The 16,332-nt window shown below is 43.6% G+C and overlaps 3 protein-coding genes across 6 annotated transcripts; all 3 read right to left on the bottom strand.

Annotated features, from left to right (window-relative positions):
• Positions 1-176: 176 nt before the first annotated feature.
• On the bottom strand, positions 177-1,979 carry LOC121532534 (noggin). Its single transcript, XM_045219200.1, has one exon. The coding sequence runs from the start codon at positions 1,364-1,366 to the stop codon at positions 443-445; it is 924 nt and encodes a 307-aa protein (XP_045075135.1). The 5' UTR covers positions 1,367-1,979; the 3' UTR covers positions 177-442.
• Positions 1,980-2,892: 913 nt separating this feature from the next.
• Positions 2,893-10,981, bottom strand: LOC121533133 (target of Myb protein 1). 3 transcript variants are annotated; one of them, XM_045219192.1, is made up of 15 exons: positions 10,832-10,981; positions 9,242-9,326; positions 8,984-9,062; positions 8,234-8,383; positions 7,657-7,791; positions 7,187-7,342; positions 6,735-6,851; positions 6,030-6,163; positions 5,396-5,438; positions 5,038-5,173; positions 4,646-4,718; positions 4,253-4,328; positions 3,749-3,826; positions 3,610-3,649; positions 2,893-3,474 (listed from the first exon to the last, which is right to left on the bottom strand). In XM_045219192.1, exons 1-15 carry the CDS (start codon positions 10,881-10,883, stop codon positions 3,332-3,334), a joined length of 1,497 nt encoding a protein of 498 aa, XP_045075127.1. In that variant the 5' UTR covers positions 10,884-10,981; the 3' UTR covers positions 2,893-3,331. The 3 variants fall into 3 exon arrangements, with proteins under 3 accessions (XP_045075127.1, XP_045075128.1, XP_045075129.1); XM_045219193.1 differs by having other exon boundaries at positions 5,038-5,170; XM_045219194.1 differs by having other exon boundaries at positions 9,242-9,369; positions 10,832-10,900.
• A 1,673-nt stretch (positions 10,982-12,654) lies between these two features.
• On the bottom strand, positions 12,655-15,259 carry bglapl (bone gamma-carboxyglutamate (gla) protein, like). 2 transcript variants are annotated; one of them, XM_041838418.2, is made up of 4 exons: positions 15,091-15,259; positions 14,704-14,910; positions 14,150-14,297; positions 12,655-13,468 (listed from the first exon to the last, which is right to left on the bottom strand). In XM_041838418.2, the coding sequence occupies exons 1-4, from the start codon at positions 15,149-15,151 to the stop codon at positions 13,366-13,368; spliced, it is 519 nt and encodes a 172-aa protein (XP_041694352.1). In that variant the 5' UTR covers positions 15,152-15,259; the 3' UTR covers positions 12,655-13,365. The 2 variants fall into 2 exon arrangements, with proteins under 2 accessions (XP_041694352.1, XP_041694353.1); XM_041838419.2 differs by having other exon boundaries at positions 14,150-14,291.
• Positions 15,260-16,332: the final 1,073 nt, after the last annotated feature.

Genomic DNA, 16,332 nt, shown 5'->3' with positions numbered 1-16,332 from the left:
CTCGTTGACAATAAATAAAATAAAAGGACAGCGTTGTATTCTAGAATAATTTCGAAAACAGAACGTTCTTCATGCCTATCCGTCACAGTAGGCTGTCCTGTGTGACATAAATAGAAAAACGCTGCAAAATGTGAAATCTTATCAAGAAAGAAAGAAAAGGTCTACCTAAAAAAAAACATTTAAACACATTGGTTGGAAACAAAGTTTATTCAATTTTCGTCCAATAGCCTCGTTGTATACTAAAGTTGATCACAAAAACCAAGTTAATTAATTGTATACAGGTAGCCTAATTTCAGGGCTGGACAAACAATAATTGATAATCATTTGCAAAACAAATTGTTGTAAGCCTACATTGACAATCAGATTTTCAAATCAATTCTATCTTGAATATAGGCCAAACCCAAATAGGCTACATGTTCGTGATTAACAGTGATCAAATAAACTATTTGCATGAACATTTACACGCTGTAACCACAGGATAAGGCACCTGCCTCCACAAACACTTTCTGCCTGCAACACCTGTCCCCACCACCACAGTCCCCCTGTCGATCCCGGCCATCCCTCTTAACCCATCCCCGCCTCCCTCTTCGCTGCTCCAGCAGTGCCAGGCCAGAATCTTTATCTGTGTGGTTTGGGCCTGGCGGCATGCCATCCCGCTGGGGAAAGAGCAACTCCGCGAGCCACCAGATTTTTCGCAGTCGGTGTGGCGCAACCAGCGGGGCCAGAACACCGGAGCTAATTTTACCCACTGGTAGCGCATTCCACAGGTGGCGGAGCCGACCAGCCAGTCACGCAGAGTGCTGGCAACGTCTGCGGGAAGCTCACTCAAATCCAAATCCTCTGCTTCCTTTTCTAGTTTTCGTTGGTAGCGCGCTGCGCCCTCTGTCAGCTCTGGAGACTCGCCGAAGTTGAACCCCTCGTTGGTGGTGTAGTTTGGTAAGGCGTGCGGGTCACCACGAGACGCAGTTTGACCACCAGACGCATCCGTGTCGACGCTTTCCCCCTCCGACGTCCAAACCCTTGCTTCGGCTGGGCGTTCTATGGACATCCAGAACGGATCGAAAGACGAGCCCAAAATGCGCAGGAGCCGGTTGTGCCGCAGGTGTTTGGGTTTCGGTGTGTAATGGTAGTTCTCCTCATTCATCGAGAGTGAATATGGACGAATCAGCTGCGAAGAAGATACGAAACTACTTGATCTGGTCCGTAGAAAGGATACATCATCGAAATCAGTGTATTTTTGGCCTGTAGGAGTTTCCCTGCGCACCTGCTCCTGGTTGGGAATCACTGAAGTTGCGCTGGTGAGAAAGACAAGCAGATATGTCCAGCACAGGGAAACGCTCCTTAACCAATTCACCAATTCGTTCATTTTCCAAATAATGGATGTCTAAAGTGAAGTCAATCACAGAAGTACAATACTCTCACAGTTGTAATAGGCCTAGGGCTTTGAATCAATAGGTACAGAGGACTGTCCCACTTCCCTGTCTCCTCTCCCCTAGCTCTGGCAAGTCTAATATGTGGTTTCTCTGTCTTCCTCTCATAATACATGGTTGTTTTGGAGTGTCCATATGCCCATACAGTCAGTGTATCAGTGCAGACATCCTTGAACACGGACACAATAATACACAATATAACTGATGTCAATGAAGTAGGAGCTGGCAGGAATCTCTCTTATCACCTGAACAACAGGGATTTTATCAGCTATGACTGGAACAGGCAATACTGTACACACTGTCTCTCTCTGGTATGATCACTCAGTCAAAGATTTAGTGTTGAAACACCATAGGCAGGAAAGGAGAGACAACGCTAGAGTGGGGATGGTTTGCAGTGGTGAGAAGCGTGAAGGAAGGGTGTGAGTTGTTGACCTTCATTGTGTCACAATGACCTTACAGAAGTGGAAACAGTTGATAATTCCTCATACCATCCCATGTATGTAGCTACAGAAGGCTACTAGGAACAGGTGGGAGACCCAGTGGCCAGGGGAGTGTCGTGAGGTCATAATCACACAAGTTCCTGATACTACACAAACATAACTAGTATCTGCAGCGTGTGGAGCACCCTTAGTCTGAGAGACTGAAACAAACTGGCTGCCCAGACAAAATATGTTTGTCAGGACAAGAGCCCCTTTCATTTAGGGTTACTGGACTCTTCATGGTCAAAGCCACAAAGTAGCACAACATACTGTATCAAGACTAATAGGTTTCACTATAATAAATAATAATAACACTGTACTATTGTTTTCAAATATCAACTTAGTTTATTTTCATTAATAATATTAAGCTTCATATATATAGTTCACATAGTTCATATACTGCACTATCAAACTTCAGAATTAGAATTAACTGTGAATTTACATGAAAAAGGTTGATATTGCGTTCTGCATTGATTCAACTGGGCTCAGTATTCAGGAATTCTACACAGCACTGACTTTTAAATATACACTGAGTGTACAAAACATTATGAACCTGCTCTTTCCATAACATAGACTGACCAGGTGAATACAGGTGAACGCTATGATCCCTTATTGATGTCACTTGTTAAATCCACTTCAATCCGTGTAGATGAAGGGGAGGAGACATGTTAAAGAAGGATTTTTAAGCCTTGAGACAATTGAGCTATGGATTGTGTATGTGTGCCATTCAGAGAGTGAATGGGCTAGATAAAATATTTAAGTGCCTTTGAACGGGGTATGGTAGTAGGTGCCAGGCGAATCGGTTTGAGTGTGTCAAGAACTGCAACACTGTTGGGTTTTTCACGCTCAACAGTTTCCTGTGTGTATCAATGGTCCACCACCCAAATGACATCCAGCCAATTTGACACAACTGTGGGAAGCATTGGAGTCAACATGGGCCAGCATCCCTGTGGAACGCTTTCGACACCTTGTAGATTCCATGCCCAGACGAATTGAGGCTATTCTGAGGGCGGGCGGGCGGAGTCAATATTAGGAAGGTGTTCTTAATGTTTTGTACCCTTACTGTATAGGCAAAAAGGGATTGAATGATGTGATACCACCACAAGGTGGTGACATTGCACACTGTGTGTGTGTGTGTGTGTGTGTGTGAGCTACCAAGCGTGCATACTCAGGCGATATATCCACAGTGATAAGGTAAAGTAAAGTGCCACCACAGCATAACTGATTGTCATCATGTCATAGACTAACTACAGCAACAGCACAAAGTGAAGACTGAAAAACATCTTCATTTCAAAGTAGAAACACTGTATGATTTAAAAAGGTAGCAAGGCACTGTGCGTGTTCATCCTATGTGCTGACCAGTGTAGGCTAGGATTGTGTGTCGACCTGTGAGTCCACCTCTGCTGTGTGGGCGCCGCTCTCTCAGAGTGAGAAAAGCTGATCATGGGAGCTCTCCTGTTGCCGGGCGGATTGTGGCGGGGGCCTGGACGAGACGGGGGGCAGGCTGCGTGTTGAGGGAATGTGGTCGGCCACCTTCGCCCTTTCCTCCAGAAACTTGTCAAACTCTAAGAGAGAGGGAGGGAGAGAGAGTTAATGGTGTGGGTATTGCAACACTGATTTCTACTGGCACAGGCAGAAATAGGATCTTGGCAATGATGATGGTTAAAAAGGGAAGAAAGAAAAACAAGTTGAAGACTTACCCTCACTGGTCAGCCCTTCCCTGTCCCCAGCCTCTGGTTGCTGTAACACGAAACAAGTACATGTAGCAACTCATGACAACCCATTAATGTTTGTTGAAAGGACAAGAAAACACACCACATTAAAAAGTCACCATCTTACCGTTTCTGTGTCCGCAGACAGCCATCTGTCAATGTCTTCCAGGGTGGAGTTCTTAGGGTTAGGCTTAGATGAAGGAATCTGAGGGAGGGAGAGAAATAGAACGAAGAAGAAGGGTAGAAAAGAAACAAAGAGATGTTAATGAGTCTTAGTAGAACGGCACAAGGCAGATGTTTCTAGTGGTGTCTAGTCCTCAGGACCTCAGCGTGTGAATGCATGTTTTCATTCAAACCCATTTCTGCATCATCGCTAATAGAGTAGTTACTTAACTGTTATTTAACTGTGACTGTGTGTTGGACATTGGCTCATTGCTGTTGTCTGCATCGAAACGGTCCCTTCCTGAAAGTTACACCCTTATTGCTGGCAATAACAGGATGATTCAGAATGTAAATCAACAGTAAATTGAAGGCCTTTAAGTCAGTATTTTTAGACCAAAATATATATCCTTCCCTGTGCTTTCCGTAGGATATGTTATGTTGACTGTAGCTAATGAATGAGAAACATTACCGCTCCAGTAACCTGCAACCTGGTGTCCAGGGCTCCAGCCAGTCCTTCCACTGCTCCTGGGTCCTCGTACCGCATACTGGACACACACACACACACACACACAGTACATAACACTACATCAGTGGAGGCTGCTGAGGGGAGGACGGCTCATAATAATGGCTGGAACGGAGCAAATGGAATGCCATGTGTTTGATGTATTTGATACCATTCCACTTATTCCGCTCCAGTCATTACCACAAGCCTGTTCTCCCCAATTAAGGTGCCTACCAACCTCCTGTGGAACTACATACCATAATATGTATAACAGTCATCTTTGGTGTACATTTCTTCGGTGTGTTTTGATATTTGTATACTGATATAACACCCTACAGCACTACAGTGAAGGTGTCTCACCTCTTCCTCTGATCGGCCAGAGAGCTGCCCCTGGTCTGGGCAAACATGTCAAACTCATCCTCCTCTGGTGCACCTGACACACAGAGACAGGGTATGAGAGGGAAACCAACCAGAATGATCACCTTCTTTTATTCAATGACCACAGCCTCAGAGTAGGAGTGCTGATCTAGGGTCAGTTTAGCCTTTTAGATCATAATGAATACCATTATATGGACAGGGAGGACCTGATCCTAGATCAGCACTCCTACTCTGAGACTTTCTGAATACGGGCTCAGTTTTTTTGTGTAGATTATTTTTGTCAATGTTTTTTCATACTTTGGTAATGTTAAAGAGAGATTAAGAAATGGAGTCCAACAGGCCTTGAGTTTTAATGCAAAACAGATGCTACTCACTGTGGTTGGCTGCCTGCCTCTGATTGGAGGGAGCGCTGAATGCGGGTTGGCTGGCGGCCGCAGAGGTGGTTGCTGGTTGGCTGAGGGACTGGGGCATAGGGCTGAGGTCAATGAGGTTGGCCCTGGCAGGAGTCTGCTATAAGGCAGAGGGAGAGGATACATTGAGTCGTGTTCAGGATGGTGCAGCGTATTGAACGTTGCAATTAGAGTTGCCATAAAGAGAGCTGAAATGACTGCTTACTGTACATGTCAGAGAGGCATGTCTTGTCAACAGAATATATTTATATCTGAACATTGTGCCCTACTGAACTAGATGTAAAAACACAAATACAAAAACAAAAGTGACAGATGGCTGTACCTGCTCTGTAGTTGTTCTCTGGGCCTTATTGAGTCTGTCAAACCTAAACAACATGGGAGAAAAATAAAAAGACGATGTATAATCTTGAAAGCACAGACTTCAGAACATGGACAATCTGTACTGTGTAATACATGTGCCTCATTTTCAATGTCTTTGAGGGCAAATCAGTTTGTGAATGCAAGTAGCCGAGTCGTGTGTGTGTGTGTGTGTGTGTGTCAGACCTAGGTTCAAATACTATTTACGGTATTTCAATTATTTTCAAAGATATTTGGAAGTAAGTAATTAGATATTTTTTATTTGAAAAGATAAGTAGTTCAATATTAGAATGTACAGGATTTGGAAATACACTTGGAAAGTATTGGTATGTATTTGAAAATACTCATATACAGTCCTCTGATTCAAATACAATCCCATGCACAGGTATTTGAAAATAGTATTCGAAAGAAGTAAATGAAAATACTTCCAAATAGTAGGCTATTTATAGGAAATTATTTGAAAATACTCTCAATAGAAGTAGTTGATTCGAGCCACATTATTTGAAAATACTCAAATACACAGAACATAAGTATTTAAATAACAAATACACATGTATTTGAACCCAGGTCTGGTGTGTGCGTGTGTGTGTCTGCCTTACCTGTCGTAGCGGATGAAGGCATTGTTTAAGTCATCGTTGACGACCAGCAGCTCCTCTATGAGGCCCTCGTCCACCAGCCTGGGGATCAGCTCCACCACACGGCTCTGCATCTCCCTACACACCTGGTACAACTGCTGCTCACACAAACAGAGGGGGTTGGGAGGGACGGGGGTTAGAGGGAGTGGAAGAGAGAGAGAAAGAGAGAGAGCGACAGAAGGAGGGCGGGGGGAGAGAGAGAGAAAGAGAGAGAGCGACAGAAGGAGGGCGGGGGAGAGAGAGAGAAGAGCGACAGAAGGAGGGCGGGGGGGAGAGAGAGAGAAAGAGAGAGAGCGACAGAAGGAGGGCGGGGGGAGAGAGAGAGAAAGAGAGAGAGCGACAGAAGGAGGGCGGGGGAGAGAGAGAAAGAGAGAGAGCGACAGAAGGAGGGCGGGGGGAGAGAGAGAGAAAGAGAGAGAGCGACAGAAGGAGGGCGGGGGGAGAGAGAGAGAAAGAGAGAGAGCGACAGAAGGAGGGCGGGGGGAGAGAAAGAGAGAGAGCGACAGAAGGAGGGCGGGGGGGGGAGAGAGAGAAAGCGAGAGAGCGACAGAAGGAGGGCGGGGGGAGAGAGAGAGAAAGAGAGAGAGCGACAGAAGGAGGGCGGGGGGGAGAGAGAGAGAAAGAGAGGGAGTAGAGATGCATGAGAGGAAGAAAGACGTGCAGACAGACCTGCAGTAGCTCTGAGTCCTCCTGCTGGCTCTGTCCAGGCGTCAGCTGGTTCAACATCTCAGTCATCACAGTCAGGTTCCCCCTGACCAGAGCCAGGTCAACTCTCAGCTTCTGGGCCTGAAAGTTCATCAACAGAATCATCCTTAGGCTCTTTGTCAACTCTTTCTTAAATGAGGCTTGGGGAAAGACATGAGGAGAGGAGGAAAATAATCATAGAGGCTATTGAGGAGGCCTTACCACTTTAACCACGGTGGTACATACAGACATTTCCCCTAGGCGCTGGTTTAAACATGGGCTTTTCCCAACAATTTGAAGAGATAAATCATAAGTGGTCCTAAACAGAACCAACACTTAGGGCCTCGTTTAACTGTAGCTAGTATTTACTCACACTGTGTGTACATGAGTATTCCCACAATATCAAAAGGGTAATGCATTTACAATCTATTCAGTACCTGTTGAGGAGAGATGGAGATGGGTCCATCGCTGAGCTGTGGGGGCAAGGCAGTCAGTGCAGCCTGGGTAGGGACCGAGGCAGCAGGGCCACGGGGAGTCTGACTCTGAGGAGGTGGAGCTGGCACTGTAACAGAGGAGTCGTTCTCTGGAATGCTCTAGGAAACAACAGAAAGACAGCAATGTAATAGAGTCAGTTAGCACATGATTTGATCCAAAACAACAGACATGGCTCATGCAGGAATGCAAACATCATGCTCCAACCAACTGAGCCATCGGAACCTCAACATAGTAAAGGGTATGTTTTGTGGGAAGGGTGTGTGTGTGTGTGTTTTTGTGTAAGATAAATAGTGATCTATCCAGAGATAACAGACATGAAGAGTCTAAAGGTCAAAGTTCAGCAGGTGACGTGCCTCACCATAGAATTACATAAGGAATCAACAGTAAATTAGAGGATCTCTATGAGCCTTACCCTGAGGGGAGTGTGGATGGGGGAGAGGGCGTCCAGGTCGGTCATAGGGAACTCCAGGCCCCGCCTCCTCAGATCCTCATACACACAGACCACACCTCCTAGGGAGGGAGAGCTACGGAACGCATCGGCCCACGCCTGAGAGAGAGAGAGAGAGAGTGAGAGAGAGACAGATAGAGAAAGATAGAGAGTGCGAGTGGGATAGAGTTTGAGAGGGGAGGAGGATAAGAAGATACTTTATGATAGACAAAGGCATGTTTTCTCTGTTCATTCATAAAGTTCTGAGTTTGTAATGAACGTTGTCATTTCAACCAATTTCTCCATTATCTCTAATTGACATGACATTAAATGACATTAAATCACTGCATTAACCCTATCATAACTTATAACAAGGGCCTCTACAGTCTTGCAATAGTGGGATAATGTCCAAGCCAAATCAACAGTCAATAAACAGCGGAGTTGTACAGTACCTGTATACAATCCAAATGGATCGTCTGAAATGGCCCCCTATTGGCCAGAGCCCAAACGTAGTGCACTATATACGTGCCATTTCAGACTCAACCTATGAGATGCAACCCACCTGTATGAGGCTCAGCACCCGGTCGTGCAGGGTGGTGGGAGGGTTGTTCTTGGGCAGGATGGCTCGTACCAGAACCCCCTCCACAAAGTCCTGGGACGCCACTAGAACGTGGAACCGATGGCCACAGTTCTTCACACACGCCTCCAGAACCTAAAGATAGATACAGGAGGAACGACTGAGAATACACACACTGCAAGGAACAAACTGTACTGTACTGTATACAGCCCCATTTATCAATCAATATTTATAAAGCCCTTTTTACATCAGCAGATGTCACAAAGAGCTATACAGAAAACCCAGCCTAAAACCCCAAAGAGCAAGCAATGCAGATGTAGAAGACTCCCTAGAAAAGGCAGAAACCTAAGAAGAAACCTAGAGAGGAACCAGGCTCTGAGGGGTGGCCAGTCCCCTTCTGGCTGTGCCGGGTGGAGATTATAACAGTACATGGCCATTAAGGTCAGATTTTTCTCCAAGACGTTCAAACTTTCATAGATGACCAGCAGAGTGAAATAATAATCACAGTGGTTGTAGAGGTTGCAACAGGTCAGTACATCAGGAGAAAATGTCACTTGGTTTTTCATAGCCGGGCATTTAGAGGTTGAAATAGCAGGTGCGGTTCAGTCACTCCCTGAAGTCACTCAATTCCCGTCTCGGGAATCCCCAGTGAGAGACCCAGATGATTCAACATTCCCCATCAAGAGAATGCCAATCTTTAGAATATGGAATAGAAAGAACTGAACTAATACTCACTGTCAGAGCCAACATGATCTCCCTGAAGCTCTTATTACCCACAATCCTCTTCTTTATGGCTTTGACTGCATCTTTGGGTCTAGGGAGGAAAACCACACATACGCACTTCCAGCATCAATTCACAGAAAGACTGTATTTATTGTTATCATATTATCAGTGGTGGTAACTGTTTGACATCGAAAAAGATGCTGTACAAAACAGTCATCAATAAAAACACAATAGAAAACAAATGGCCTAAGTGACTGCATCCATAGTTACCCTTCGTCTGTCTCGTTGATGATGTCACATATCTCCATGTTAAGGGCCCAGTCCTCTGAATGCAGCACGGCGCTGGTGGCTCGTTCTGTCAACATCAACAGGAGATATTATCCCCTTATTATGACTGTCTGAGACGACAAACAATATGATATTATACTCTTATTATGACTGTCTGAGACAACAAAGAACATGGATGATTAATCATGTCTACTGTATGCAGATAGACAAACAACATGGATGATTATGCAGATAGGCAGACTATAAAGTCACATTTTATACCCCAGCATTATCGATACTTATCAATACATATCAATGCAGCTAGATATCAAGATAACACATAGGATACCACCTAGCCTATGAGCGACCGTAAACGTAGGCCTACTGTCAAACCTATTCAGCAGGCATTGGCCTACACATAATTGTTATAAACAATTGTTGGTTGATTTTAATTGAATAATGATTAAGTTTAAAGTATTTACAATCTAACAAATTATCTAAGCTCAGCTAAATGTGATCAAAGTCAACCCCTTGGCATTTATTGAGTAATGTTTGTTCCCATTTCATCCTCTAAGCACTCCACTGTGGCCCCTTTTGTTGGTCCTTATAATTCTCTGCTAATCTCCCTCATTTCCCTCTCACCCTCTCACCCACCCTCTCTCTCTCTCTCTCTCTCTCTCTCTGTCACTCCCCCTATTTCATGTGACTGTCAGCTGGTTCTGTTCGCATTCCCTCCAAGGTAGTCTAAACATATGACATGTGAGAGAGAGAGGGAGAAGTGGATGAAGTAAGAGGGTTTGTGTGTGTGTGTGTGTGATATCATGAACAAAAGATCAGCAAGGATGTCAACACTTTCACTAGACTGGACAGTAGACATAACTGTCCATAGCTCATCTCCATCAAAAGACCTGTGACATAAAAACATTATCTGCATTTGATATAGACAGTTTGTTCCAGATATCAATGACGTAATGATGTGGAAGTTGACCAACTTTGACTGCAATAATGCAATGTCATTTAAGAAACCAGGGATCTAGGATTTAAATGAATTGTGAAATGTTCATAGGTTAGGCTGATTATAAATTCAGTCTTGAAATGGGGTCTAGTTTAAAACGGTTTGTGAGCCAAAGGGCTGCTTTGGTCCAGTTTTGAATAAGGAAGTAAGCAACAACTTCTATGGCCCTAAACCCACCCATTGACATCAGTGATTCGTCAATATTGCTGTCATGTCACCAGAGGTTACGAATCAAATGGGCGATAAGGATCATTTAGACTGCCTCTAGTATTTGATTGGTTTGAGAACACATCTTTCAAGGCAGATATCGACATTAACATTTATACGTATATAGTACTTAGCAAATAAAAGTAGCTGCAATTCCTCAATTTCTGTCTGAACCTCTATAACAAAATAGCCCCTGTAACTTTGACAAAATGTATTAAACGTTTGAACATAAATAAATAGCTAGCTAGATACAGTTTGCAACTTTCTAAAGTTTAGTTGTGATGTCATTCAACATTGCGGCTCGAGCGACGCATAATTAGCTTTGATGGCTCTGCTTTGAACAGCTTTCTGCAATATTTCTCCCGACTTACCAATTCGTTGTCCAACAGGAGAAGAGAAGGGGCTTCCTATAAGAAACTCCATATTTTCCACAAAGTCGTAATTTCAAAACGGTACTTTTTTCACTACCAATACCCTGTTATTTCCCCGTTAGTAAGTAGACCTGTGTGACGCTAGACACAACAAAGATTAGCCAGAATAGTTGATTTCGCCTTCAAAATAAAGGTTCCCCCATTGCAAACGGATACAAACAGTGGAATCAAGCCATATTTGGACTAGATAATGCTAAACAAGGTTATAATGTTATTACATAATTAAAAATGAAGTGCATTAATTCATAATTTGTGTCAATAAACATATATTTGTTGAAATCCCACTGTGGCTGTATTAGACCACATAATTGCCTTGGGGGCATACTAATATGTACTGTACAGCCTAAACTAGAGATTGTGCTCCCATGAAATGGAGTATCAGCCTATTCAGTGACACCCACAGAAAACTACTTTGCTCTTATTAGGGAACTTTTACTGTGGGAAATCAGCTCATTGTGCGTATTGAACATTCATATTGGACTGTGCAAGAGCTAAGACACTAATATTTGTGTAAATTCTACACAGTTGTGTTCTGTGAGTGTCAGTGAGTTGGCTGATACCCCATTTCATGGGTGCACAATCCATAGGTTAGGCTGTACAGTGCAATATTAATGTTCAACACACAATAGACTGACTGGAAAGGTGATTTACATTTTACATTTTTACATTTTACATTTACATTTCCCACAGTCAAAGTCCTGCAATAAGAGCTAAGATGCTAATATTTGTGTAAACTCTACACAGTTGTGTTCTGTGAGTGTCACTGAGTAGGCTGATACCCCATTTCATGGTCCCAAGATCCATAGGTAAGGCTGTAGAGCGCATATAATTGTGCCACCAATGCAAGTCTAATACATCCACAGTGCGGTTTCAATTTTTTAAAACTTTTTGGTGTCAAATTAACTAATTATTGTATTTTTAAAATTTATTTATATAACAACATTCCGACCTTGTTTAGTATTGTCTAGTCCAAATATGTCATGAATCCACTATTTGTATCCGTTTGAATCACTTTCAATGGGGGACATTTATTTTGAAGGCGAACCGTAAATTCCAGTATTGTGGCTAGCTTCACACAGGTTGTAGGTTGATCTGTGGCGGCGCGGTCACGTGAATACCACCAGGCCAGGCTATGATTATAAGACGGATGACATACTGTATTATAAGGTGGATGTGTGGGCAGGACAGGGGACACACTCTTTTCACGGCACTTCGAGACAAATTGATTTTCGTAGCAGGTTAAGAGAGCATTTTTGCTAACCCTTTTCCCAACCTTTAACCTCAGTCTTCTAACCTGCTACATAAATTATCCTAACCTGCTGCGTAAGTTTTCCTAGCCCTCTACGAAAAAGTCACTTCGGTATCGAAGTGCCATGAATAGTGTTTCCCATGTGGACACTCAGCAGTGGAGGCTGCTGAGGGGAGGATGGCTCATAATAATGGCTGGAACGGAGCAAATGGAATGGCATCAAACACATGGAAACCACGTGTTAGATGTATTTGATACCATTCCACTCATTCTTCTCCAGCCATTACCACGAGCCCGTCCTGCCCAATTAAGGTGCCACCAACCTCCTGTGGTGGATGCCAGTCAGTGAGATATGCCCTCATGTGTTAATATCTAGTCTTTAGGTATAAAACAAATACTTATTCAAACAAATACCCAAGAGGACAAGTGAGACAGACTGGTATAGAAGCCTGCATGGCCTAGGTCCCAATACTGTCCTCAATTTGCTATAAAGAAAACGCCCAAACACAAAATATTAAAATGTTCTAGACTTTATTCAACACTTATGTGCAAGGCAGTAGTCAAAGTGTCAGTCAACAAGGTTTGAGTTGCATACAAACTGTGGTGTCACTCTTTCTAAACCCCTCCTTATACGATTGTCATCATCACTAAATCAATCAATACAAATCTATGACAGTATTGACATTCAGCAATAATTACACTATGAACAGGACACAATTTAATATTTTCAAATAAAATGAACTTTATGGTTATAATATATTGCAGATAAATGATAATGTGCGCTTTAGCCTACCTGACACTACAAAACGGATAAAGATTGATGCATTTATGATACAATACATTTGCGGTTTTAGCACCATTCGTTGTGATATTGATGTTGAGCAATTTATAACCACAGGACTCAGTTCCTATGTGCCTCTAGTTTCTCCTCAATATTACAAAAGCTTGGGTCAGACATGCCTTTTCTTACATTACCCAAAACATATAGTTACAGCCGGCACTACGAGTACTGTAGCAACCAATTTCACTTGTGGCTGGTCTCGTAAAGTCCCATAACTCGGTCTGCTCCCTAAAACGTGGACGAAACCAGTTAGTTTTTGTTTTTCTATGCCCTTATAAGGACACTGTAGGGAGTAGTTGATCCCTTCTCAAGAATGTAGCTTCATGATGGTGAAATGGAAGAGAGTATTTTCTCTCTCTCCAGTTTGTATAGTAAAGAGTCTGTTTAGAAGGGAGGTGGTCCATAGTATGCGGTGTATGCTGCAACGATGCCTGCTGTCTCCGCCATGTGCTCACAGGCCAGGTTGAGCTCACACACCTCACTCAGACTGGACGAGAGAGAGAGAGAGAGAGAGAGAGAGAGAGAGAGAGAGAGAGAGAGAGAGAGAGAGAAAGTTGGGGTTAATTGATTTCTTGTTTCATGTGTTTTTTGTGTGTGTTTTTTTACAAAATAGGACAAATATTCTGCATATTTTGCTCCAGTCATTTGGCTTGTATGAAGTACATTAAGAGTGTGGCCTAAATGTAAACGTGTAGGGTAAAATGTAAACAGATTATTTGGTCTCTTGGCGGTGACGATGCAATTAACATTCCACACTTTTTCCCAAGCATCATTGCAACGCCACACATTATAACACCAAATCATACGTGACGTAACACCCTTGACTGTTAAACGACTAAATGAGGCTTTCAGGAAAAGGAACCCCCATAATTATAGTAGGTCACATTTGACATATGGTTGTGACAGCTGTTTGCTGGCAGATAGCCATAGTAGAGTGTGTGTAGTGTAGTGTTGAGTGATGGTAGCAAAAAGCTTGAGTAAAAGTACTGTAGTATTGAAGTAGTGTACTACAGTACTGGTAGGGCATTTGTCTATTTGCTATAGAGAATGTTGTCTGAATGTCGAATCGTCTATTAACTTGTACATCTTCTATCGAGTAATGGTGGAGTAGTTCTGTGAAGGGTGTGTGTTCTAGAATTTCTAGTTCTAAAAGGGTATTGGAGCCTACCTCTCCACCTGGGTGAGGGTGAAGGCAGCAGCTGCAGGTCCAGCCGCCCTCTTTCTCCTCAGCAGCACTGAGGCCAGGTCTCTCTTCATGATCACCTCTGGCTCTGTAGCTGCAGCTGGGTCCTCTGCTGTAGCTGGAACACCTACACCTACACACACACACACACACACACACACACACACACACACACACACACACACACACACACACACACACACACACACACACACACACACACACACACACACACGTCAACCCTTATACAGTACAAATGTGGTTTTACTTCCTATTATAGAGCAGCAACGGTAGCCTATATTAATGAACAGTTTCACTTCCCATTTTTTGTAAATGTCAACACAAACATGTACACATACTCCTATACATTTCCTGATACCATTACAAATACAAACACAAAGAAGGCTACACTCTTCCCTTTCTATGCAGATCTGCATACACAGCATACACTTTCTGCTAGGATCAATGCGTCTGTTAACTTTACATCAGCACACTGCTGAGCAATGACACCATTTAGAGGAGTTCGAGAGATGGCAGACCTTCAGCACTAGCTGACTCTGAAGAGGAAGACGAGGAAGAGGATGAGGAAGAGTCCGAGGAGTCTGAGGCAGAGGAGTCAGAGGCTGATGAGTCGGAAGCCGAGGAGGAAGAGGAGGAAGCTGATGAAGATGCGGAGGAGTCTGCGGCTGGTGCTGGTTCAGCGGGAGGGTCAGGAGCAGGATCGACAACCACATCAGGATCCAAGTCTGTTGAACGGAGAAAATTACATTGGCTAATGCTTTAAGGCTTGTTATAAGCATGTATGAGCTTTTATAATGTCTTACTATAAAACGTGTTACGTTAGTTCTCTCGTTAGTTAATCTCTTTCAGAATACATCGTCACAATCAGAAGTTATGAAACAACACAATATGCTTTCCCAATTTACCGTTCATGGACAGAGAGACCGACAGGACAGCACAAATGGTCAGGAGAGTCAGAGACTTCATGTTGTTTTTGGGTGGTTGTCTTGCTGCCTTCTTGAACTACCAGTGAGTGGTAATAGTATAACTTTGGTTCTTTCTCTGCTTCTTTCAATGCGTTCTTCTCTGTATATCCCTCCATTCCCTCCATGGTCAATATATACTGAAGTCATCCCCCTCCCAATCAGATACATACAATGGTCAGACTATGTGATTGGTTAGGGAATCGAATGTCAACTTGTCCCACTTCCACATTCCTGGACACTCATCACACAACAACCCACACACTCGGCAGGCACAGGAACCGGCTAAAACACACCCACACAAACATACACACTCGATGTGGCATACATACATGTACAAGTATTTGATCCCCTGCTGATTTTGTACGTTTGCCCACTGACAAAGAAATGATCAGTCTATAATTTTAATGGTAGGTTTATTTGAACAGTGAGAGACAGAAAAACAACAACAAAATCCAGAAAAACGCATGTCAAAAATGTTATAAATTGATTTGCATTTTAATGAGGGAAATAAGTATTTGACCCCTCTGCAAAACATGACTTAGTACTTGGCGGCAAAACGCTTGTTGGCAATCACAGAGGTCAGACGTTTCTTGTAGTTGGCCACCAGGTTTGCACACATCTCAGGAGGGATTTTGTCCCACTCCTCTTTGCAGATCTTCTCCAAGTCATTAAGGTTTCGAGGCTGACGTTTGGCAACTCGAACCTTCAGCTCCTTCCACATATTTTCTATGGGATTAAGATCTGGATACTGGCTAGGCCACTCCAGGACCTTAATGTGCCTCTTCTTGAGCCACTCCTTTGTTGCCTTGGCCGTGTGTTTTGGGTCATTGTCATGCTGGAATACCCATCCACGACCTATTTTCAATGCCCTGGCTGAGGGAAGGAGGTTCTCACCCAAGATTTGACGGTACATGGCCCCATCCATCGTCCCTTTGATGCGTTGAAGTTGTCCTGTCCCCTTAGCAGAAAAACACCCTCAAAGCATAATTTTTCCACCTCCATGTTTGACGGTGGGGATGGTGTTCTTGTGGTCATAGGCAGCATTCCTCCTCCTCCAAACACGGCGAGTTGAGTTGATGCCAAAGAGCTCTATTTTGGTCTCATCTGACCACAACACTTTCACCCAGTTCTCCTCTGAATCATTCAGATATACATGCCCGTCTGAAGTGTGCCAATGAACAT

Source organism: Coregonus clupeaformis, unplaced genomic scaffold, assembly GCF_020615455.1.
Source record: "Coregonus clupeaformis isolate EN_2021a unplaced genomic scaffold, ASM2061545v1 scaf2135, whole genome shotgun sequence".
Lineage (NCBI taxonomy): Eukaryota > Metazoa > Chordata > Actinopteri > Salmoniformes > Salmonidae > Coregonus > Coregonus clupeaformis.
The sequence above is the reverse complement of the archived record's forward strand: the minus strand, read 5'-3'. Positions and strand labels throughout refer to the sequence as shown.

What these genes read in the sequence shown, in the direction of transcription:
- LOC121532534 (XM_045219200.1), bottom strand. Translation starts at nt 1,366, where the DNA reads ATGAACGAATTGGTGAATTGGTTAAGGAGCGTTTCCCTGTGCTGGACA.
- LOC121533133 (XM_045219192.1), bottom strand. Translation starts at nt 10,883, where the DNA reads ATGGAGTTTCTTATAGGAAGCCCCTTCTCTTCTCCTGTTGGACAACGA. An exon ending in ATCAACGAGACAGACGAAGG is followed by an intron (nt 9,063 to 9,241) that starts GTAACTATGGAT and finishes TTTCCTCCCTAG; the next exon opens with ACCCAAAGATGCAGTCAAAG. An exon ending in GGTTGCAGGTTACTGGAGCG is followed by an intron (nt 3,827 to 4,252) that starts GTAATGTTTCTC and finishes TCCCTCCCTCAG; the next exon opens with ATTCCTTCATCTAAGCCTAA.
- bglapl (XM_041838418.2), bottom strand. Translation starts at nt 15,151, where the DNA reads ATGAAGTCTCTGACTCTCCTGACCATTTGTGCTGTCCTGTCGGTCTCT. An exon ending in AGAGTCAGCTAGTGCTGAAG is followed by an intron (nt 14,298 to 14,703) that starts GTCTGCCATCTC and finishes GTGTGTGTGTAG; the next exon opens with GTGTAGGTGTTCCAGCTACA. An exon ending in ACCCTCACCCAGGTGGAGAG is followed by an intron (nt 13,469 to 14,149) that starts GTAGGCTCCAAT and finishes TCTCTCGTCCAG; the next exon opens with TCTGAGTGAGGTGTGTGAGC.